This window comes from Poromitra crassiceps, assembly GCF_964638095.1.
Source record: "Poromitra crassiceps genome assembly, chromosome: 17".
Taxonomy (NCBI): domain Eukaryota; kingdom Metazoa; phylum Chordata; class Actinopteri; order Beryciformes; family Melamphaidae; genus Poromitra; species Poromitra crassiceps.
The window spans coordinates 16,028,976-16,054,016 of NC_139635.1; the positions used below are offsets into that span (position 1 = coordinate 16,028,976).

The following is a 25,041-nucleotide window of genomic DNA, read 5'->3' on the forward strand; positions in this document are numbered from 1 at the left end:
GTCTGTCTGAGCAGCTCCACTGGAGCGGTTGGGGTTAAGGGCCTTGCTCAAGGGCACCTCAGTGGTGGTAATGAGGGAGGGGCAAGCGCTGCCTTTTCACTTTCCCCACCCAGATTTATCCTGCCGGTCCCGGGGATTGAACCGACGACCTTCTGGTCACAAGCTCGCTTCTCTAACACTTACAACTTTAACACAACATGCATATTATATATTAAACTCTTCAGCTACATTAAGCTACATTATGTAACTTGTTCCGTGAAATTTTGGTGGAAAAAAAGCCCGCTTATATCGGTATCGGTTGATATCGGTTGATATCGGTATTATTATTATCGGATATCGGATATCGGTAAAAAAGCCAATATTGAACATCCCTACTCGAGCCCTATTTGAGGTAGAGGTCTTTCTCAGCACAGTCCATCCTGTTCTTCATGGTAGCTCTGAAAAGTTGGGCAAAAACAAATGAAAGGTCAATGGGGTCACGGTATGTACAAGCTTCTGTCAGCTTGTACATACAGGAGCGTCACCTCATCTATCCTGACTATCCTTCTAAGGTGTAAGAGGAAAACTCTGCGCTGAGTCGAAGCAACTGAGCAAACAAATGCACAAATTTCCCAATGCAACTAGTGCTGAGCAATATATCGATATCTTGATATCATGATATGAGACTAGATATCTTCGATTTTGGATATTGCAATATGGTGATATGGCATGAGTGTCATTATATCCACATTACTGGTGATTATTTATCAAAATAATCATAATGCTTTCACAAATATTTTGTGAAAGCAGGGTTTCCTCCCCTCACTGTTGGTATAGTCAGGGAAGGAAACCCTGTCTTTGCCTTTTATTTTGACCACAGTCTTGTTTTAATAAAAGTGCTTGTGACATCTCACATGTAAGTCAAAGCCGACTTACAACTGAACATTTAGCCTTTAGAAAATACTGAGATATATATTGTGTATCGTCATTCAGCCTAAACATACAGAGATACGAGTTTTGGTCCATATCGCCCAGCCCTTGTTGCTATGTACAGTACTCATTTATTTCCCTCCCGCTTCTCTTACAGGTCCTTTCCCTAGCCAATCAGAACGTTAAGGACTATGACTGACGGACCCATCTCCCAATCCAAGGCGACCCAGCTGGACAGATAGAACATTTGTGGCCTGTACTTCCTGCACACACACACACACACACACACACACACACACACAAAAAAAAAAAAAAAAAAAAAAAAAGACAATGAGGACTATCTTACTGGGCCTGCTATTGGCCGGCCTTGGCCTGTCCCTGGATGCCATGTCTTTGAATGGGCATCAGGTGGAGAGCGTGGACAGAGAGAGCCCAGCGTTCAGAGGAGGAAAGCTGCTGAAGAGAGTGAGGCGAGGCTGGATGTGGAACCAGTTCTTCCTGCAGGAGGAGTACACAGGCAGCGACTACCAGTACATCGGCAAGGTGAGAGCTTCCACTGCTGCATGGAAACCAACTCCAGTGTCTGGCTGCCTGCTGGTTTTCTTCTCTTCTATATAGAGAGCCAAAGTGAACGTCACTTCCTGCTTCTGCACTGTACCAGAGATTTTCATCTGCCATTTATTTTCCCATAGACATTTGGTAAAATGCTTATAAAAAAATAGTTGTACTTGTTCAAACCAAACGGTTCAGCTATAGGAACAGGAGAGACCGCATGACATTTCTCTCGGACCAAAACATTAAAAAAAAAAGCGGATTTAAAGAAAATATTTTTTTGATGTTGTTTTTTGTTTTGGTCCGAGTGAAATGTTCAATGGTCTCTCCTCTCCTGGGAGAATAAATGGCGGATGAACTGGTACAGTGAAGCAGGAATTGTGACGTTCACTTTGGCTCTCTCTTTCGCCTCAGAATAAAACTTCACCCAGTTGCATCTAGTCTGGGGCCTAAAGCGTAGCACCATGGTGTTCCTGCGGACACACCGGGAACGGCTCCAAAAAACAAATCTCCTCTGAAAACAGGGCGCCATAGTAACGTAAATAAATGTGATGCACGTTATCTAGCTATGTAGCTACAAAAATAAATTGAACTAACACCATATAAAACCATCCTTCTATGGGGGACAAAGCGAAAACACCACTGGAAATACCACTGAGGTGAGGGGGGGGGGGGGTCTTAGGGAGGGGTGACACGAGGTTCGTTGCATATTGCACCCCTCAAACTCAATCAAAGCTTATTGATTACGTTGAGTCTGAAAATAAGTTTGTCTTTCTTGTTTTCTGAATTGTTGGTGCATCGAGGTGAATTTTTATTATTTTCGTCTTCACGGTTAGAGTACACCCGGGGGACAGAGGAGGACAGAGGGGACACAGTGGGACAGAGGAGGACAGATAAACATTGTTGGATGGCTATTATAAAGTTGTAACTGATGTTTATAATACTTTGTAGATGCGTAATAAACACTACAGTGTAAACATGATTAATTATCATTTAATTCACTATCAATTTACCATTTATTAATGATGTTATTATAAAGTGTTAATGATTATTAAAATGAATTTGACTTCTACAGTGTAATATAGATTTAATATCTATCTATCTATCTATCTATCTATCTATCTATCTATCTATCTATCTATCTATATCTATCTATATATATACATACATACTGTACATACATATATATATATATATATACATACATACATACAGTACATGCACACACACACACACACACAAAAGTACAGACTGTTAACTTTTGTTGTGTTAACCATAAAACAATAACCCCACAGCAATAAGTGTCTAACTTGAACATGCAAGCGCACTGACTGCATATACACTGCAAAACATATATTTTGGGCGATTTCCGGCATGGCTCCAAGCACAACCTGTCACTGCTGCAAGTTTGACAAGGGAAAATAATAACAAATCTAAAATTATCACAGCGTGATATTTGCACGTCTCCCACTGTAAAGCTCTCTGTTGACGTTTGTGTTCAAGCTACAGCCCTGTGCAGTACTGATTTAGGTTAGTGATAGGTTCTGTTTAGATGCAGGTGATGGGGTGTCATTGTTTAGGTTAGTGATAGGTTCCTTTTAGATGCAGGTGATGGGGTGTCATTGTTTAGGTTAGTGATAGGTTCTGTTTAGATGCTGGTGATGGGGTGTCATTGTTTAGGTTAGTGATAGGTTCTGTTTAGGTGCAGGTGATGGGGTGTCATTGTTTAGGTTAGTGATAGGTTCTGTTTAGATGCAGGTGATGGGGTGTCATTGTTTAGGTTAGTGATAGGTTCTGTTTAGATGCTGGTGATGGGGTGTCATTGTTTAGGTTAGTGATAGGTTCTGTTTAGATGCTGGTGATGGGGTGTCATTGTTTAGGTTAGTGATAGTTTCTGTTTAGATGCAGGTGATGGGGTGTCATTGTTTAGGTTAGTGATAGGTTCTGTTTAGATGCAGGTGATGGGGTGTCATTGTTTAGGTTAGTGATAGGTTCTGTTTAGATGCTGGTGATGGGGTGTCATTGTTTAGGTTAGTGATAGGTTCTGTTTGGATGCAGGTGATGGGGTGTCATTGTTTAGGTTAGTGATAGGTTCTGTTTAGATGCAGGTGATGGGGTGTCATTGTTTAGGTTAGTGATAGGTTCTGTTTAGATGCAGGTGATGGGGTGTCATTGTTTACGTTAGGGGTGCACCGATCACGTTTTTTGCCACCGATCACCGATTGCCGATCACCTATGAGAAATATCTGCCCAACCGATCATCGACCGATCACCGATTACGATATATATATATATATATATATATATATATTTATTTATTTATTTTGTAAGCAGCTATAGCAGTCTATTATAGAACAGTTTCCATTTTACATATAGGCCTACATTTCATGCATCAAATTGAAAGTGCAGCACATTTTTTTTTTCTACATCAATATTTTATATTTTGTAGGCTAAAGGAAACCGCCAACATGATTTTTTGTGTGTGAGATAATTGGAGCACAAGACTGTGTTGAACTAAATGGCTAGTAGTAGTCCAGTTCCCTCAGTTCAGTTTATAAAAGAACAAAAATCACTCCACTTCGGGATTTCCATGTTACCAGTTCAATGCAGTTCAGTTCACTCAACAAAAATACTCCATTTTCCGGGATTTCCCTGTTACACAAGAAAAATAACTTCGACCCAAGTTACAACTATTTTATCGATTAAGCTAAAGCGGCTAAAGCTAACCGGAGCTATAACGTTAGGAGGATACACGCAAATATGGATCAAACACAGACTTAACAGCATGCAAATGCCTCGGTAGGCGGGAGGACTGGAGGTAACTTCTGTCTGCTGAGTCTGCTGTAATCACCAGCTGATGTGTGTGATTCAAAGACGCAAGGGGTGTGTTGACAGTCTGGTGTGGTGTGTGGAGGTGAGTACACTGACGAAAGCAAAGCGTGTGCTTTGCAACACAATGATATAAACGTTAGAGCACAATATGAAAGTTAAACGATAGACATTGAAGACATGAAAATGGGCTGCCTCATGTTTCTCACGTGCAGCATGATCGGCTATGCAATCGGCGACAATAAAGAAATATCTGCAGCAGCAGATCACATATTTGAGGTCAAAATCGGCCGATACAGATTGCGTGCCGATCGATCGGTGCACCCCTAGTTTACGTTAGTGATAGGTTCTGTTTAGATGCTGGTGATGGGGTGTCATTGTTTACGTTAGTGATAGGTTCTGTTTAGATGCAGGTGATGGGGTGTCATTGTTTACGTTAGTGATAGGTTCTGTTTGGATGCTGGTGATGGGGTGTCATTGTTTAGGTTAGTGATAGGTTCTGTTTAGATGCAGGTGATGGGGTGTCATTGTTTACGTTAGTGATAGGTTCTGTTTAGATGCAGGTGATGGGGTGTCATTGTTTAGGTTAGTGATAGGTTCTGTTTAGATGCAGGTGATGGGGTGTCATTGTTTACGTTAGTGATAGGTTCTGTTTAGATGCAGGTGATGGGGTGTCATTGTTTAGGTTAGTGATAGGTTCTGTTTAGATGCAGGTGATGGGGTGTCATTGTTTAGGTTAGTGATAGGTTCTGTTTAGATGCAGGTGATGGGGTGTCATTGTTTAGGTTAGTGATAGGTTCTGTTTAGATGCTGGTGATGGGGTGTCATTGTTTAGGTTAGTGATAGGTTCTGTTTAGATGCAGGTGATGGGGTGTCATTGTTTAGGTTAGTGATAGGTTCTGTTTGGATGCAGGTGATGGGGTGTCATTGTTTAGGTTAGTGATAGGTTCTGTTTAGATGCAGGTGATGGGGTGTCATTGTTTAGGTTAGTGATAGGTTCTGTTTAGATGCAGGTGATGGGGTGTCATTGTTTAGGTTAGTGATAGGTTCTGTTTAGATGCAGGTGATGGGGTGTCATTGTTTAGGTTAGTGATAGGTTCTGTTTAGATGCAGGTGATGGGGTGTCATTGTTTAGGTTAGTGATAGGTTCTGTTTAGATGCAGGTGATGGGGTGTCATTGTTTAGGTTAGTGATAGGTTCTGTTTAGATGCTGGTGATGGGGTGTCATTGTTTAGGTTAGTGATAGGTTCTGTTTAGATGCAGGTGATGGGGTGTCATTGTTTAGGTTAGTGATAGGTTCTGTTTAGATGCAGGTGATGGGGTGTCATTGTTTACGTTAGTGATAGGTTCTGTTTAGATGCAGGTGATGGGGTGTCATTGTTTAGGTTAGTGATAGGTTCTGTTTAGATGCAGGTGATGGGGTGTCATTGTTTACGTTAGTGATAGGTTCTGTTTAGATGCAGGTGATGGGGTGTCATTGTTTAGGTTAGTGATAGGTTCTGTTTAGATGCAGGTGATGGGGTGTCATTGTTTAGGTTAGTGATAGGTTCTGTTTAGATGCAGGTGATGGGGTGTCATTGTTTAGGTTAGTGATAGGTTCTGTTTAGATGCTGGTGATGGGGTGTCATTGTTTAGGTTAGTGATAGGTTCTGTTTAGATGCAGGTGATGGGGTGTCATTGTTTAGGTTAGTGATAGGTTCTGTTTGGATGCAGGTGATGGGGTGTCATTGTTTAGGTTAGTGATAGGTTCTGTTTAGATGCAGGTGATGGGGTGTCATTGTTTAGGTTAGTGATAGGTTCTGTTTAGATGCAGGTGATGGGGTGTCATTGTTTAGGTTAGTGATAGGTTCTGTTTGGATGCAGGTGATGGGGTGTCATTGTTTAGGTTAGTGATAGGTTCTGTTTAGATGCAGGTGATGGGGTGTCATTGTTTAGGTTAGTGATAGGTTCTGTTTAGATGCAGGTGATGGGGTGTCATTGTTTAGGTTAGTGATAGGTTCTGTTTGGATGCTGGTGATGGGGTGTCATTGTTTAGGTTAGTGATAGGTTATGTTTAGATGCAGGTGATGGGGTGTCATTGTTTAGGTTAGTGATAGGTTCTGTTTGGATGCAGGTGATGGGGTGTCATTGTTTAGGTTAGTGATAGGTTCTGTTTAGATGCAGGTGATGGGGTGTCATTGTTTAGGTTAGTGATAGGTTCTGTTTAGATGCAGGTGATGGGGTGTCATTGTTTAGGTTAGTGATAGGTTCTGTTTGGATGCTGGTGATGGGGTGTCATTGTTTAGGTTAGTGATAGGTTCTGTTTAGATGCAGGTGATGGGGTGTCATTGTTTAGGTTAGTGATAGGTTCTGTTTAGATGCAGGTGATGGGGTGTCATTGTTTAGGTTAGTGATAGGTTCTGTTTAGATGCAGGTGATGGGGTGTCATTGTTTAGGTTAGTGATAGGTTCTGTTTAGATGCAGGTGATGGGGTGTCATTGTTTAGGTTAGTGATAGGTTCTGTTTAGATGCAGGTGATGGGGTGTCATTGTTTAGGTTAGTGATAGGTTCTGTTTGGATGCAGGTGATGGGGTGTCATTGTTTAGGTTAGTGATAGGTTCTGTTTAGATGCAGGTGATGGGGTGTCATTGTTTACGTTAGTGATAGGTTCTGTTTAGATGCAGGTGATGGGGTGTCATTGTTTAGGTTAGTGATAGGTTCTGTTTAGATGCAGGTGATGGGGTGTCATTGTTTAGGTTAGTGATAGGTTCTGTTTAGATGCAGGTGATGGGGTGTCATTGTTTAGGTTAGTGATAGGTTCTGTTTAGATGCAGGTGATGGGGTGTCATTGTTTAGGTTAGTGATAGGTTCTGTTTAGATGCAGGTGATGAGGTGTCATTGTTTAGGTTAGTGATAGGTTCTGTTTAGATGCAGGTGATGGGGTGTCATTGTTTAGGTTAGTGATAGGTTCTGTTTAGATGCAGGTGATGAGGTGTCATTGTTTAGGTTAGTGATAGGTTCTGTTTAGATGCAGGTGATGGGGTGTCATTGTTTAGGTTAGTGATAGGTTCTGTTTAGATGCAGGTGATGGGGTGTCATTGTTTAGGTTAGTGATAGGTTCTGTTTAGATGCAGGTGATGAGGTGTCATTGTTTAGGTTAGTGATAGGTTCTGTTTAGATGCAGGTGATGGGGTGTCATTGTTTAGGTTAGTGATAGGTTCTGTTTGGATGCAGGTGATGGGGTGTCATTGTTTAGGTTAGTGATAGGTTCTGTTTAGATGCAGGTGATGGGGTGTCATTGTTTAGGTTAGTGATAGGTTCTGTTTAGATGCAGGTGATGGGGTGTCATTGTTTAGGTTAGTGATAGGTTCTGTTTAGATGCAGGTGATGGGGTGTCATTGTTTAGGTTAGTGATAGTTTCTGTTTAGATGCAGGTGATGGGGTGTCGTTGTTTAGGTTAGTGATAGGTTCTGTTTGGATGCAGGTGATGGGGTGTCATTGTTTAGGTTAGTGATAGGTTCTGTTTGGATGCAGGTGATGGGGTGTCATTGTTTAGGTTAGTGATAGGTTCTGTTTGGATGCAGGTGATGGGGTGTCATTGTTTACGTTAGTGATATGTTCTGTTTAGATGCAGGTGATGGGGTGTCATTGTTTAGGTTAGTGATAGTTTCTGTTTAGATGCAGGTGATGGGGTGTCATTGTTTAGGTTAGTGATAGGTTCTGTTTAGATGCAGGTGATGGGGTGTCATTGTTTAGGTTAGTGATAGGTTCTGTTTAGATGCAGGTGATGGGGTGTCATTGTTTAGGTTAGTGATAGTTTCTCTTTGGATGCAGGTGATGGGGTGTCATTGTTTAGGTTAGTGATAGGTTCTGTTTGGATGCAGGTGATGGGGTGTCATTGTTTAGGTTAGTGATAGTTTCTGTTTAGATGCAGGTGATGGGGTGTCGTTGTTTAGGTTAGTGATAGGTTCTGTTTGGATGCTGGTGATGGGGTGTCATTGTTTAGGTTAGTGATAGGTTCTGTTTAGATGCAGGTGATGGGGTGTCATTGTTTAGGTTAGTGATAGGTTCTGTTTAGATGCTGGTGATGGGGTGTCATTGTTTAGGTTAGTGATAGGTTCTGTTTGGATGCTGGTGATGGGGTGTCATTGTTTAGGTTAGTGATAGGTTCTGTTTAGATGCTGGTGATGGGGTGTCATTGTTTAGGTTAGTGATAGGTTCTGTTTGGATGCAGGTGATGGGGTGTCATTGTTTAGGTTAGTGATAGGTTCTGTTTAGATGCAGGTGATGGGGTGTCATTGTTTAGGTTAGTGATAGGTTCTGTTTAGATGCAGGTGATGGGGTGTCATTGTTTAGGTTAGTGATAGGTTCTGTTTGGATGCTGGTGATGGGGTGTCATTGTTTAGGTTAGTGATAGGTTCTGTTTAGATGCAGGTGATGGGGTGTCATTGTTTAGGTTAGTGATAGGTTCTGTTTAGATGCAGGTGATGGGGTGTCATTGTTTAGGTTAGTGATAGGTTCTGTTTAGATGCAGGTGATGGGGTGTCATTGTTTAGGTTAGTGATAGGTTCTGTTTAGATGCAGGTGATGGGGTGTCATTGTTTAGGTTAGTGATAGGTTCTGTTTAGATGCAGGTGATGGGGTGTCATTGTTTAGGTTAGTGATAGGTTCTGTTTAGATGCAGGTGATGGGGTGTCATTGTTTAGGTTAGTGATAGGTTCTGTTTAGATGCAGGTGATGGGGTGTCATTGTTTAGGTTAGTGATAGGTTCTGTTTAGATGCAGGTGATGGGGTGTCATTGTTTAGGTTAGTGATAGGTTCTGTTTAGATGCAGGTGATGGGGTGTCGTTGTTTAGGTTAGTGATAGGTTCTGTTTGGATGCTGGTGATGGGGTGTCATTGTTTAGGTTAGTGATAGGTTCTGTTTAGATGCAGGTGATGGGGTGTCATTGTTTAGGTTAGTGATAGGTTCTGTTTAGATGCAGGTGATGGGGTGTCATTGTTTAGGTTAGTGATAGGTTCTGTTTAGATGCAGGTGATGAGGTGTCATTGTTTAGGTTAGTGATAGGTTCTGTTTAGATGCAGGTGATGGGGTGTCATTGTTTAGGTTAGTGATAGGTTCTGTTTAGATGCAGGTGATGGGGTGTCATTGTTTAGGTTATTGATAGGTTCTGTTTAGATGCAGGTGATGAGGTGTCATTGTTTAGGTTAGTGATAGGTTCTGTTTAGATGCAGGTGATGGGGTGTCATTGTTTAGGTTAGTGATAGGTTCTGTTTAGATGCAGGTGATGAGGTGTCATTGTTTAGGTTAGTGATAGGTTCTGTTTGGATGCAGGTGATGGGGTGTCATTGTTTAGGTTAGTGATAGGTTCTGTTTGGATGCAGGTGATGGGGTGTCATTGTTTAGGTTAGTGATAGGTTCTGTTTAGATGCAGGTGATGGGGTGTCATTGTTTAGGTTAGTGATAGGTTCTGTTTAGATGCAGGTGATGGGGTGTCATTGTTTAGGTTAGTGATAGGTTCTGTTTAGATGCAGGTGATGGGGTGTCATTGTTTAGGTTAGTGATAGTTTCTGTTTAGATGCAGGTGATGGGGTGTCGTTGTTTAGGTTAGTGATAGGTTCTGTTTGGATGCAGGTGATGGGGTGTCATTGTTTAGGTTAGTGATAGGTTCTGTTTGGATGCAGGTGATGGGGTGTCATTGTTTAGGTTAGTGATAGGTTCTGTTTGGATGCAGGTGATGGGGTGTCATTGTTTACGTTAGTGATATGTTCTGTTTAGATGCAGGTGATGGGGTGTCATTGTTTAGGTTAGTGATAGTTTCTGTTTAGATGCAGGTGATGGGGTGTCATTGTTTAGGTTAGTGATAGTTTCTGTTTAGATGCAGGTGATGGGGTGTCATTGTTTAGGTTAGTGATAGGTTATGTTTAGATGCTGGTGATGGGGTGTCGTTGTTTAGGTTAGTGATAGGTTCTGTTTGGATGCAGGTGATGGGGTGTCATTGTTTAGGTTAGTGATAGGTTCTGTTTGGATGCAGGTGATGGGGTGTCATTGTTTAGGTTAGTGATAGGTTCTGTTTGGATGCAGGTGATGGGGTGTCATTGTTTACGTTAGTGATATGTTCTGTTTAGATGCAGGTGATGGGGTGTCATTGTTTAGGTTAGTGATAGTTTCTGTTTAGATGCAGGTGATGGGGTGTCATTGTTTAGGTTAGTGATAGGTTCTGTTTAGATGCAGGTGATGGGGTGTCATTGTTTAGGTTAGTGATAGGTTCTGTTTAGATGCAGGTGATGGGGTGTCATTGTTTAGGTTAGTGATAGTTTCTGTTTGGATGCAGGTGATGGGGTGTCATTGTTTAGGTTAGTGATAGGTTCTGTTTGGATGCAGGTGATGGGGTGTCATTGTTTAGGTTAGTGATAGTTTCTGTTTAGATGCAGGTGATGGGGTGTCGTTGTTTAGGTTAGTGATAGGTTCTGTTTGGATGCTGGTGATGGGGTGTCATTGTTTAGGTTAGTGATAGGTTCTGTTTAGATGCAGGTGATGGGGTGTCATTGTTTAGGTTAGTGATAGGTTCTGTTTAGATGCTGGTGATGGGGTGTCATTGTTTAGGTTAGTGATAGGTTCTGTTTGGATGCTGGTGATGGGGTGTCATTGTTTAGGTTAGTGATAGGTTCTGTTTAGATGCTGGTGATGGGGTGTCATTGTTTAGGTTAGTGATAGGTTCTGTTTGGATGCAGGTGATGGGGTGTCATTGTTTAGGTTAGTGATAGGTTCTGTTTAGATGCAGGTGATGGGGTGTCATTGTTTAGGTTAGTGATAGGTTCTGTTTAGATGCAGGTGATGGGGTGTCATTGTTTAGGTTAGTGATAGGTTCTGTTTGGATGCTGGTGATGGGGTGTCATTGTTTAGGTTAGTGATAGGTTCTGTTTAGATGCAGGTGATGGGGTGTCATTGTTTAGGTTAGTGATAGGTTCTGTTTAGATGCAGGTGATGGGGTGTCATTGTTTAGGTTAGTGATAGGTTCTGTTTAGATGCAGGTGATGGGGTGTCATTGTTTAGGTTAGTGATAGGTTCTGTTTAGATGCAGGTGATGGGGTGTCATTGTTTAGGTTAGTGATAGGTTCTGTTTAGATGCAGGTGATGGGGTGTCATTGTTTAGGTTAGTGATAGGTTCTGTTTAGATGCAGGTGATGGGGTGTCATTGTTTAGGTTAGTGATAGGTTCTGTTTAGATGCAGGTGATGGGGTGTCATTGTTTAGGTTAGTGATAGGTTCTGTTTAGATGCAGGTGATGAGGTGTCATTGTTTAGGTTAGTGATAGGTTCTGTTTAGATGCAGGTGATGGGGTGTCATTGTTTAGGTTAGTGATAGGTTCTGTTTAGATGCAGGTGATGGGGTGTCATTGTTTAGGTTAGTGATAGGTTCTGTTTAGATGCAGGTGATGGGGTGTCATTGTTTAGGTTAGTGATAGGTTCTGTTTGGATGCAGGTGATGGGGTGTCATTGTTTAGGTTAGTGATAGGTTCTGTTTAGATGCAGGTGATGGGGTGTCATTGTTTACGTTAGTGATATGTTCTGTTTAGATGCAGGTGATGGGGTGTCATTGTTTAGGTTAGTCATAGTTTCTGTTTAGATGCAGGTGATGGGGTGTCATTGTTTAGGTTAGTGATAGGTTCTGTTTGGATGCAGGTGATGGGGTGTCATTGTTTAGGTTAGTGATAGTTTCTGTTTAGATGCAGGTGATGGGGTGTCATTGTTTAGGTTAGTGATAGTTTCTGTTTAGATGCAGGTGATGGGGTGTCGTTGTTTAGGTTAGTGATAGGTTCTGTTTGGATGCTGGTGATGGGGTGTCATTGTTTAGGTTAGTGATAGGTTCTGTTTAGATGCAGGTGATGGGGTGTCATTGTTTAGGTTAGTGATAGGTTCTGTTTAGATGCTGGTGATGGGGTGTCATTGTTTAGGTTAGTGATAGGTTCTGTTTGGATGCTGGTGATGGGGTGTCATTGTTTAGGTTAGTGATAGGTTCTGTTTAGATGCTGGTGATGGGGTGTCATTGTTTAGGTTAGTGATAGGTTCTGTTTGGATGCAGGTGATGGGGTGTCATTGTTTAGGTTAGTGATAGGTTCTGTTTAGATGCAGGTGATGGGGTGTCATTGTTTAGGTTAGTGATAGGTTCTGTTTAGATGCAGGTGATGGGGTGTCATTGTTTAGGTTAGTGATAGGTTCTGTTTGGATGCTGGTGATGGGGTGTCATTGTTTAGGTTAGTGATAGGTTCTGTTTAGATGCAGGTGATGGGGTGTCATTGTTTAGGTTAGTGATAGGTTCTGTTTAGATGCAGGTGATGGGGTGTCATTGTTTAGGTTAGTGATAGGTTCTGTTTAGATGCAGGTGATGGGGTGTCATTGTTTAGGTTAGTGATAGGTTCTGTTTAGATGCAGGTGATGGGGTGTCATTGTTTAGGTTAGTGATAGGTTCTGTTTAGATGCAGGTGATGGGGTGTCATTGTTTAGGTTAGTGATAGGTTCTGTTTAGATGCAGGTGATGGGGTGTCATTGTTTAGGTTAGTGATAGGTTCTGTTTGGATGCAGGTGATGGGGTGTCATTGTTTAGGTTAGTGATAGTTTCTGTTTAGATGCAGGTGATGGGGTGTCATTGTTTAGGTTAGTGATAGGTTCTGTTTGGATGCAGGTGATGGGGTGTCATTGTTTAGGTTAGTGATAGGTTATGTTTAGATGCAGGTGATGGGGTGTCATTGTTTAGGTTAGTGATAGGTTCTGTTTAGATGCAGGTGATGGGGTGTCATTGTTTAGGTTAGTGATAGGTTCTGTTTAGATGCAGGTGATGAGGTGTCATTGTTTAGGTTAGTGATAGGTTCTGTTTAGATGCAGGTGATGGGGTGTCATTGTTTAGGTTAGTGATAGGTTCTGTTTAGATGCAGGTGATGGGGTGTCATTGTTTAGGTTAGTGATAGGTTCTGTTTGGATGCAGGTGATGGGGTGTCATTGTTTAGGTTAGTGATAGGTTCTGTTTAGATGCAGGTGATGGGGTGTCATTGTTTAGGTTAGTGATAGGTTCTGTTTAGATGCTGGTGATGGGGTGTCATTGTTTAGGTTAGTGATAGGTTCTGTTTGGATGCAGGTGATGGGTAGTGCTGCAACTATCGATTATTTTAGTAATCGAGTATTCTACCGAATAATCCATCGATTAATCGAGTAATCGGATAAGAACCCTTTTTTGTGTTTTCAAAGGCTTATCGTAAATATACACCAAAAAATAAGATAAATCTCTTCAAATAAACAACTACATTAGTTTATTTCTTAGAAAAAACAACACTTTTATTTTTAAATTGCATAGAACTGGCAGTGGCACCATTCATCTTTTTCACCCGTCCTTACAAAGCTGTCCATAGTACGCTGTGATCCGCTGAAAAAGAGGTGAAATAATAATTAATATTGATATTTATTAGGTAAGTTCATAACAAAACTGGAGAATGCGCATTTACACACCCTAGACCTGTTGCCTATTATTGACACAAATATCAGAATAGCAAGATAACAGGTCAGGTGGTGTAATAATTGGAGCCTAAAATGCACCAATTAAATAGTTGTTTGCAATCATCATGAGAAGAGTCGACCGGTCTAGGGTGTGTAAATGTACATTCTCCACACACACACTCTTTCTCTCTCACACACACTCACTCTCTCTTTCTCTCTCACACACCAACAGGCTAGTGTGATCACACACACACACACACACACACACACACACACACACACACACACACACACACACACACACAACGCTGTTAAATTAGCCGCTAACGTTAACGTTAGGTTGAGCTTTGTATTTCTCACAGAAAACGGCAAGCCACATCACAAAAATGCAGCGTGAATGCAGTTACTAATAGTCATATTGGCAACGTGGCAAGCCAGCAGCACAACTACTACTAGTCTTAATATCAAGTAGCAATCATTAGCATACATTTACATTAGCGTTGTGTATAGTTAACGTTACGTTACCTTGCTCCGCTCGACGTAGATGCGCTGGTGGATGCGTAGACTGGATGTTTACGGTTCAGGTGCTGAAGCATTGACGAGGTACTGTTGTGATATGCAAGTATCGTCTTGCACACCACTGAGTTTGTGTCCTTTTTCAGCGTGAAATGGTCCCACACTTAGACAGTTTTGGTCGCTTTGTCGGCCCTGGTTCTTCCCTTCCCGGCTTCTCCTGTCTGCTTTCTCCGCCGCCTCGTTCCATTTTGCGGGGTCCGTCTCTGGTCTGTCTGCGATCATGTGTTCTCACGTGTTTACACCGGAAGAGCGCTGTGCCACACCAGTAAGTGTCCGTGAGAAACACAGTCTCTACTCTCTAAATGCCGTGTCGAGGCGAATCATTTTGGCCTCGATCATTTTAATTATTCGAGTTATTCGAGGTACTCGAGGAATCGTGACAGCCCTAGTGATGGGGTGTCATTGTTTAGGTTAGTGATAGGTTCTGTTTGGATGCTGGTGATGGGGTGTCATTGTACCAGGCTGTACCGGGCCGGATAAAAAAAGAGAGAGGCAGAAAGAGACAGAAAGTCTGATCGACAGATGACAAGATAGACAGAATCTGCGAAGTGAAGTGAATAACTCCGGAAATTGGTTCTCAACTTCTGTCTGCCTGCCTAGCTTGTGCAGATATTGGCATCCTGCAGAGCTGTTAATGTGAATATCATCGTGTATTCAGCCATCTTCTTTCACGTGTGACAGTGACTGGTGTTTTGGGTAACACAATTTTTCAATTTTTACAGGTTATGAAATTGCAGATTGTAAGCTTTCAAATGATGTGTCACACACTGAAATCGGAAAATAATTGAAGAAGATAATGCTTTATTGAATGTTGGTAGAGATTTGGAGAAAATCGCCCAGAAAGTTGTTGAAGGAACTTCCCTGGTGTGGACTGTCAATGCGCAGTGTTTTGACTGCGCCTGACCGATAACAACCTCCGAATGTGCCACATGCACCATGAGACCAAAACGAAAGTTTGGAAGGGGAAGCAGAAGAGAAACCTTGCAGAGACCATCCGTTAAAAACAAGAACGATGAGCAAAGCAGAAAAGAACAGCCCAACGTTCGAGAAGAAACTCCTGAGAACATTGTTTTACTTCCCAAGACTGTCACCTGTCATTGGGAGATATTGTCAAAGAGATGATGTCAAATGTGCAGTTTCTGTGCAAGATGTGCCTTATAGCAGTGGCATGCAGTCTTGCCATAGTCAGAAGCCGCATTGACCACAAAAATTATTTGCAAGAGCCACCATCCATAAAAGTCCCTTTCCTCCCTTTATTTTTTATTTATGTATTCATTTTAAGTAGGACTTAAAAGAGCCACGACCACCCATAAAGGAGCCGCATGTGGCTCTAGAGCCTCGGGTTGAGTATCACTGCCTTATAGTGTTGTCTTATAGTGTTGTAGCCGTTTGCAGTTGTGATAAGGTGTATACTTTGTAGCCTATCACGGTTGCTTATTATGTGCACAGATACAGTAGGGCTGCAACTCACAATCATTTTCATTATCGATTAATCTGTCGATTATTTTCGATCACTTTTTCCCCAAGGCCCAAGATGACATCCTCAAATGTCTTCCTTTGTCCTGAGCAGCAGTCCACAACCCAAAGACAATACTGACATAGAAGACTAAACAAACCAGAAAAGATTCACTTTTAAGAAGCTGGAATGAGAGAGCATTTTTGTTTTTCCTCCTTGTGTCTAAACGATGAATTAATTATACAAATTGTGATTTCTTTTGTTTCCCCAATTGACTAATCATTTAATCGACTAATGCTTGTATCTCTAGATAGTAGTGAAGTGCTGGGATTTGACCTCTAACACTACCGCACTGCTTGGTGAAACTCACATATTGGTGAAGTCGGCAGTCGGCATAAAAGTGTGTGCGTGTGCGTGCGGTGCGTGTGCGTGTGCGTGTGATAGTAAGTGAAGCTTCGCTGTTTGATTGGTAGCCAGATGCCGGGAGGTATTGTGCTGCTCTGTGTGAGGCCCTGCTGTCAGACAGCAGACAACAAAGTCAGCTTTGAAACAAACATGAGCTGCCATGACTGAGGCAAACACACAGAGAGACCAGAGGGACTCGCTGTATTTTCATCCCTGCTGGGGTGTTCGAGGTATCGGCTGCCTTCGCTATAGGGGGCGCTGCTGGGTACCTCAGATTGGGGTTACAGCACAATATGGTTGTTAGAGACAGCGACATCAGCCCGGAAAACAAGGAAGACCACAGGATTGGTCGATTTTCATTTCAAGGTGGTTAAAATGGCCGGTGTTCACGAATGCGACCTCTTGTGGTCGTGTGAGTAGGTGCGTGCGTGCAGCGCGTATGCCAGAGTCGGGAGCTGCGACCAGGAAGTAGCGGCGACCTCTGGCGGTCTTTAACGTAACGTCTTCAACGTAACATTACGTCTTTAACGAGTCTGATATTGAAATAGCTTGCTGAGAGAGAGTGAGCCATATGGGTAACATATGACAACATATGAGACACGCCAGAAAGCCTTCTCTGCACTGAAAATGTGCCTCAGTGAAACAACAGCTTGTGTTAGGTGGAGGCGTGGTCAGCTTTGTTAGGTGGAGGCGTGGTCAGCTTGTGTTAGGTGGAGGCGGGGTCAGCTTGTGTTAGGTGGAGGCGTGGTCAGCTTGTGTTAGGTGGAGGCGTGGTCAGCTTGTGTTAGGTGGAGGCGTGGTCAGCTTGTGTTAGGTGGAGGCGTGGTCAGCTTGTGTTAGGTGGAGGCGTGGTCAGCTTGTGTTAGGTGGAGGCGTGGTCAGATTGTGTAAGGTGGAGGCGTGGTCAGCTTGTGTTAGGTGGAGGCGGGGTCAGCTTGTGTTAGGTGGAGGCGTGGTCAGCTTGTGTTAGGTGGAGGCGGGGTCAGATTGTGTAAGGTGGAGGTGTGGTCAGCTGTGTTAGGTGGAGGCATGGTCAGCTTGTGTTAGGTGGAGGCGTGGTCAGCTTGTGTTAGGTGGAGGTGTGGTCAGCTGTGTTAGGTGGAGGCATGGTCAGCTTGTGTTAGGTGGAGGCGTGGTCAGCTTGTGTTAGGTGGAGGCGTGGTCAGCTTGTGTTAGGTGGAGGCGTGGTCAGCTTGTGTTAGGTGGAGGCGTGGTCAGCTTGTGTTAGGTGGAGGCGTGGTCAGCTTGTGTTAGGTGGAGGCGTGGTCAGCTTGTGTTAGGTGGAGGCGTGGTCAGCTTGTGTTAGGTGGAGGCGTGATCAGCTTGTGTTAGGTGGAGGCGTGGTCAGCTTGTGTTAGGTGGAGGCGTGGTCAGCTTGTGTTAGGTGGAGGCGGGGTCAGCTTGTGTTAGGTGGAGGCATGGTCAGCTTGTGTTAGGTGGAGGCGGGGTCAGCTTGTGTTAGGTGGAGGTGTGGTCAGCTTGTGTTAGGTGGAGGCGTGGTCAGCTTGTGTTAGGTGGAGGCGGGGTCAGCTTGTGTTAGGTGGAGGCGGGGTCAGCTTGTGTTAGGTGGAGGCGTGGTCAGATTGTGTTAGGTGGAGGCATGGTCAGCTTGTGTTAGGTGGAGGCGTGGTCAGCTTGTGTTAGGTGGAGGCATGATCAGCTTGTGTTAGGTGGAGGCGTGGTCAGCTTGTGTTAGGTGGAGGCGTGGTCAGCTTGTGTTAGGTGGAGGCATGGTCAGCTTGTGTTAGGTGGAGGCGTGGTCAGATTGTGTTAGGTGGAGGCGTGGTCAGATTGTGTAAGGTGGAGGCGTGGTCAGCTTGTGTTAGGTGGAGGCAGGGTCAGCTTGTGTTAGGTGGAGGCGTGGTCAGATTGTGTTAGGTGGAGGCGGGGTCAGCTTGTGTTAGGTGGAGGCAGGGTCAGCTTGTGTTAGGTGGAGGCGGGGTCAGCTTGTGTTAGGTGGAGGCGTGGTCAGATTGTGTTAGGTGGAGGCATGGTCAGCTTGTGTAAGGTGGAGGCGGGGTCAGCTTGTGTTAGGTGGAGGCGGGGTCAGCTTGTGTTAGGTGGAGGCGGGGTCAGCTTGTGTTAGGTGGAGGCGTGGTCAGATTGTGTTAGGTGGAGGCATGGTCAGCTTGTGTTAGGTGGAGGCGTGGTCAGCTTGTGTTAGGTGGAGGCGTGGTCAGCTTGTGTTAGGTGGAGGCGGGGTCAGCTTGTGTTAGGTGGAGGCGGGGTCAGCTTGTGTTAGGTGGAGGCGTGGTCAGATTGTGTTAGGTGGAGGCATGGTCAGCTTGTGTTAGGTGGAGGCGTGGTCAGCTTGTGTTAGGTGGAGGCATGGTCAGCTTGTGTTAGGTGGAGGCGGGGTCAGCTTGTGTTAGGTGGAGGCGGGGTCAGCTTGTGTTATGTGGAGGCGTGATCAGCTTGTGTTAGGTGGAGGCGTGGTCAGCTTGTGTTAGGTGGAGTCGGGGTCAGCTTGTGTTAGGTTCTTTTGTTGCGAACACTTTTAAGACAAAGAAGAAACTTCACATTCTTTCCTGTTTTCAACCCAAAGTGAGTACAAGTCTTCAACTGTGAATTTAACTCGCCTGTTTCCAAAGTGAAAGTTGAAGTCGCTCACAGCAGCAGCCTCAACGCGATCAGTCTGAATGACTGATCAGTCTCGCGTTGAGGCTACAGCAGCAGCTGTGTTTCTCTCTCAACTCTCCTCTCGTCAAATCACTCTCATTAGGTTCAAAAGCCCACGCGAATCTAACGTTATTTCAGCCAGTAAATTCAGTCAGTTTACTGCCAGCTAGTTAAATTCAACACACACACGTTGTTGGTGAGGACCTGTAACATTAACGTTTTGTTATTTGCGCCGTTCAAATTGTTGGTGAGAGCCACTGCTTCATTCAGTCACCTGGCTCTGTGCTGTTAGCACAGAGGCTAATAGTAGCCTATCGAAGCCCGCTGGTCTCCGTGAAGAGCTCAGCTGTCCAGTTGTAATGAACGCATTGCAATGCATGGCATTACCGCACCGCAGCGACTTAATATATTATTAATTATATCCCCCCGCCCCCGCCAATGACGATGCCATCGTGGATCACGATGGTTCACTGTGGAATAATCACGATGGATAATTTCCTGACATCGCACAACCCTACCAGTTGTTTCTAAACAAAGACCCCTCATGTTTAAAAAGGTAAAACCGGAAAATATCCTGCTCTGGCTAGCCAGACATGATCCAGACTTCATGTTTAAAAGCCTCTATAGATACATACACACACATACTGTATATTTGTTACTGAACGTTAGTAAATATGCTGTAGTTCCGCTGTCTGCATGTGTGTCTCCTGCCGTCTGTGTCCTTGTTTCACGCGCCACCTGCCTCCAGAAAGTGTGACCGTGCCGTGCGTGTGTGCATGATGTCCCGTGCGTGCGTGCGTGACGTGATGTCCCGTGTGTGCGTCCGTGTGTGCATGATGTCCCGTGCGTGCGTGCGTGACGTGATGTCCCGTGCGTGCGTGTGTGCATGATGTCCCGTGCGTGCGTGAGTGATTGAAGTTGAATGATGCAACAGCGCTAACAGTAATTAACCTTCATACGTGTCTCAAACAACGCCATGTTGGGTGCTTGAATCTGAGGGAATTGGGCCTGGAACCTCCTTGAAAAGCCCTTGAGTTTGATGTTTAAGGTGAGGGAACCCTGAGGGAGAAGCAGAGCACGGCAAAGACAAAGGCAGAGTAAGGAGCTATGGAAAAGAAGAGGACGGGTTGAATATAAGAACCGGTGGAAAAAGCAGCAACATCATAAAAAAAAAGTCAGAGATGTAACAAAGAAAGTGTAGATTCAGGGAAAAAAACGCTTTGTCGTTAGAAGGTAACGTTTGTTTGGCCACTAGTGACCGCTATCTCCCGCGGTCGTTTAGCGTAATGACAGTCTCATTGAAGTAGGTCTCTGACGTCTCATTGAAGTAGGTCGCTGACGCATACGTTAAGTGTGAACAGGTGGGATTTGGCCGATGTGCGAAAGAAAGAAAGAAAGAAAGAAAGAAAGAGCAGAGTAATGAATGTACTTGACTGACTTCACTGTCAGTGTTGAGCAGCAGAGCCTCCTGACATTATTAGTAGGTGTGGGAAGTTGTTTGTCACATTTCACCTTCTTGTCGCCCCTCTTGGCGTTGCTGAACTGTCATCCAGGCCTCCAGCCTGCATCGCCACGGCAACAGAGTCAGGCCTCCAGCCTGCATCGCCACGGCAACAGAGTGCGACTGGCTGTCACACAGCTCGTTGGGCCGTCTGGCTGAGGAGAAAACAACGTCTGAATTATTCCAAAATAACCCGTCTGTGGAAAATGGACTGAAGACTCGGACATGTTTTTATAGCACAGGAAATTATCTGTGCTGCACCGGGGACACCTGGTCTCTGGCTCAAGAGTCCCACGTGTCCGTGTGGGACACCTGGTCTCTGACTCAAGAGTCTCACGTGTCCGTGTGGGACGCTGGTCTCTGACTCAAGAGTCCCACGTGTCCGTGTGGGACGCTGGTCTCTGACTCAAGAGTCCCACGTGTCCGTGTGGGACGCTGGTCTCTGACTCAAGAGTCCCACGTGTCCGTGTGGGACACCTGGTCTCTGACTCAAGAGTCTCACGTGTCCGTGTGGGACGCTGGTCTCTGACTCAAGAGTCTCACGTGTCCGTGTGGGACGCTGGTCTCTGACTCAAGAGTCCCACGTGTCCGTGTGGGACACCTGGTCTCTGACTCAAGAGTCTCACGTGTCCGTGTGGGACACCTGGTCTCTGACTCAAGAGTCTCACGTGTCCGTGTGGGACACCTGGTCTCTGACTCAAGAGTCTCACGTGTACGTGTGGGACGCTGGTCTCTGACTCAAGAGTCCCACGTGTACGTGTGGGACGCTGGTCTCTGACTCAAGAGTCCCACGTGTCCGTGTGGGACACCTGGTCTCTGACTCAAGAGTCCCACGTGTACGTGTGGGACGCTGGTCTCTGACTCAAGAGTCCCACGTGTACGTGTGGGACGCTGGTCTCTGACTCAAGAGTCCCACGTGTCCGTGTGGGACACCTGGTCTCTGACTCAAGAGTCCCACATGTCCGTGTGGGACACCTGGTCTCTGACTCAAGAGTCCCACGTGTCCGTGTGGGACTCTGGTCTCCGACTCAAGAATCCCACGTGTCCGTGTGGGACACCTGGTCTCTGACTCAAGAGTCCCACGTGTCCGTGTGGGACTCTGGTCTCCGACTCAAGAATCCCACGTGTCCGTGTGGGACACCTGGTCTCTGACTCAAGAATCCCACGTGTCCATGTGGGACACCTGGTCTCTGACTCAAGAGTCCCACGTGTCCGTGTGGGACACCTGGTCTCTGACTCAAGAGTCCCACGTGTCCGTGTGGGACACTGGTCTCTGACTCAAGACGTCTTCATCCCAGCTGTGACAGTGGAAGAGTAGCCTATATACTGTATAGCCTACTAGAGACAGTGAGCCCGGGCTGTTTCAAGGACAGCAGTGAACAGATACAGCTTCAGTGGAGTACAATGCTGTCTCCATGGGGTTGTCTCCTCCTGTAGAGCAGAGGAGAGCTCCTGGCTGCTGGAGATATACAAGTCTCCATGGGGTTGTCTCCTCCTGTAGAGCAGAGGAGAGCTCCTGGCTGCTGGAGATATATAAGTCTCTGTGGGGATGTCTCCTCCTGTAGAGCAGAGGAGAGCTCCTGGCTGCTGGAGATATACAAGTCTCCATGGGGATGCCTCCTCCTGTAGAGCAGAGGAGAGCTCCTAGCCGCTGGAGATATATAAGTCTCCATGGGGATGCCTCCTCCTGTAGAGCAGAGGAGAGCTCCTAGCCGCTGGAGATATATGAGGCCTGATGCTTCTTGGTGTGAATGGGCCACCTGCGACTCACGCGCACCCCAAATCTGCTTAATTGGCCAAATCCGCTTAATTGGCCACTACACTGCACGTGTCCTGTCTGAACCATCTGAGCGTTGCTAGGGTTCATATAATGCTTCATATATACATGTTGCTACAGGCAGAGAGAGTGCTGTTGAACTACATTACAACATGATGTAGTGCTGCAGGAGTGGATGGTTCCACACGGGGGGAAACTATCAAACAGGTGACAATTAGTGAAAAAAAAAGTATGCACGGTGCGTGCAGGATTACGCCTGCAGGCGGCGCCACTGGGTGACACAGGCCAACCCAATCGCCAGAATAAAATGTCAGCATTATAGGTTTCTGTATCTCAACGTCAATTTGAAACAAAGCGGCCGTTCATTTGAAAGCCTCGCTGCTTTTCCAACGTCAAATGCGAATAAAAAAAACGTGTAAAACTTTGGTTACGTTGAGGCAAGTAAAGCAACTTTTAACATGAACTCAGCTTTGTCATAAATCTAGCCACAGCAGGTGCAACATGATGTAGTCATTCCCCCAACCATAATGTGCACATCACTGTAAATGTTAAATCACCCGTCACCGAATTGCAGATTAGACCCATTGTCATCAGTCCCTCTGCCCTGTGTTCCTGACATTTTCTACCCAGCAGTGTTGAGCTGCCAGCAGTGAATAGTAATTGCCCTGCCTTGTACTGTAAAATTGTAGAATTGACGACAGAACTGCAGCCTCATCCCGAATAATTTTCCATAATCGTTCGGGTACATTTGTACATTAAAAAATGGTTTCTCTGGGGGGGCGGGGGCTGTCTTGAAACTCCAAAGGGCCCACCCAAGTAGGCTAGATGTACTTTCCCATACCATTTCAAAAGGACAAGAAGACCGAGTTCAAACTCAGTTCTTTAAAGTTTTGAAAGGTACAATAAGTAATGTAATGCCAGATTACTCAGATGACGAAGAGCTACTCCTGTTTGAGATATCGTAGGACAGAATACTGAAGTCACCCCTTACTCGGATTATCAACTATGATTCTATATATATATAACTATGATTATCTGTTATTCTGATTACCATCTGTTATTCTGATGATCGACCCTTATTCTGATTATCAATCCTTATTCTGATTATGAGCCATTACTTAACCAGGCAAGGTGACTTTATTTTCTACAACTGGTAAACTGCTAGCAGGTATAGTACTATTGCACAAGGAGGCAGTATTACATGTACTGTAAACATCATCAGCATCATCATCATCATCATCATCATATATAAAAGGGAGCAAGTGGCTGTTTGATTGTTTCAAATTTGAACCACTGATGACATCACAATGTATATGACATCATCAGTGATGTTACTGTCATTGTGAGATCACTGATGATCTCAGTGATGTCACTGGAGCAGTCGATGATGCGAAGTTAAGCAATTGTGCGTTGTGCATGCCAGCAGCAGAACGAACTGCGGGCGAGGCCGAAGTTGAGCAATATTGTGCGCAGAGAGACGTCACTCGAGCACTCCATGATGCAGCAGTTGTGATGTCATCAGTAGGGCTGCCACAAATGATTATTTTGATAATCGACTATAGTCACCTATTATTTTAACGATTAGTCGACTAATCGGATCATAAATTGCAGCTTATCGCACACAATTACTCAATCACTCTGATTTAGCTATCATCAGCTTCTAAATTTAGCTTGAAGTTGTTTTAAACATGTGCCAACTAAAAATAAAGACAAGATGATAATTAACTCAAAAATACATATTTTAATGAACCAGCAGCAGCTTCGGGGGAACAAAACAAAAAGAAATCCAAATATGTCGGCGACTATTTTGGTAATCGACGTCATCGCGACTAGTCGACCAATCGTGGCAGCCCCAGTCATCAGTGTTACGAAGTGGCACAATTGTTTGCTGCGAGGCCACGCAGCAGCCGAGCTGCGGGCGAGGCCGAGCACGGCCGAGCTAGCGAACCCGCGCAAGCGGGCGAGCCTAGCGCGAGACTTCTAGTACAGTGTATTAGCACTTGGAAGCTGGCCGGTACAACGGCAGTCCACTGTTGTTAGCCACGGTGAGCTGCCCTGCAGCAACGCTGTGATGGCATTTCCACTGGAGTCTGCCTCAAGGACACCGTGATGCTAGCTAGCATCAAGAGCCGTCAGGCCTCATATTTCTCCTGCACTCTCACACTGTGCAGAATGTCACTTCTCCTATAGTTTTATATATCGGCGGAGACAGGATTAGTGTTTCTGCCAAACGTATAGTGCAGAATTATTGATTTGTCTGTTCAATTGTCTTGTCTGCTCCATCAGCCCACCCATATTCCTATAGATCTATTTATAGTGTGATCCACGCCGCCATCGAGCTACTCCTACACTGCTCCTGTCATTACTGTTGCTACGGTGCAGCCCCGGTGTCTCTCTCTCTCTCTCTCTCTCTCTCTCTCTCTCTCTCTCTCTCTCTCTCTCTCTCTCTCTCAACCCAACCGGTCAAAGCAGATGGCCGCCCACCTAGAGCCACAGGTCTGCTCCAGGCTTCTTCCCAGTAAATGTGGAGTTATTCCTTGCTGGGGGTTTGTTCCGGCTCTATATTATGAAAAGTGTCACCAGATCACTTTTTTTATGACTCGGCGCTGTTTCAATAACATTGACTCGGCTCGACTGTAGGACGAATCAGCGCGACATCACTCGCCGCCCAGAAATGCGGAACTCCCGCGGCAGTTGTTCGTATGAGTTGTGCCAAACAGACGTTGATATCTCAAAAAGTATACATCACATCGCTTATATTTTGAGATCCTGAGTGAGAGCAGAAGTAGCGCAAGAGTTTGACGTATAATATAATGAATGTCGTGTTAAAGTTGTGTGAACTGTCTGTCTGTTTTTCAATTGTAAACACGGTCAGCCGGCTAGAGTCAGACGCTCAAACTCAGGCTCCATAGGGTGCCATTGCCGTTGCCACGCAGTGACGCGGTTTG

At 44.9% G+C, this 25,041-nt stretch overlaps 1 protein-coding gene across 1 annotated transcript in view; it reads left to right on the forward strand.

Annotated features, from left to right (window-relative positions):
* Window positions 1-1,289: 1,289 nt before the first annotated feature.
* The window catches only part of LOC310792044 (cadherin-6-like), a gene marked incomplete at its 3' end in the record, with an annotated part of 106,039 nt that continues 82,287 nt past the window's right edge, over window positions 1,290-25,041 (forward strand). Inside the window, exon 1 of the mRNA XM_083653739.1 lies at window positions 1,290-1,452. Coding sequence (XP_083509865.1) covers window positions 1,297-1,452 — 156 coding nt within the window. The 5' untranslated portion in view covers window positions 1,290-1,296. The remainder of the gene's footprint in view (window positions 1,453-25,041) is intronic.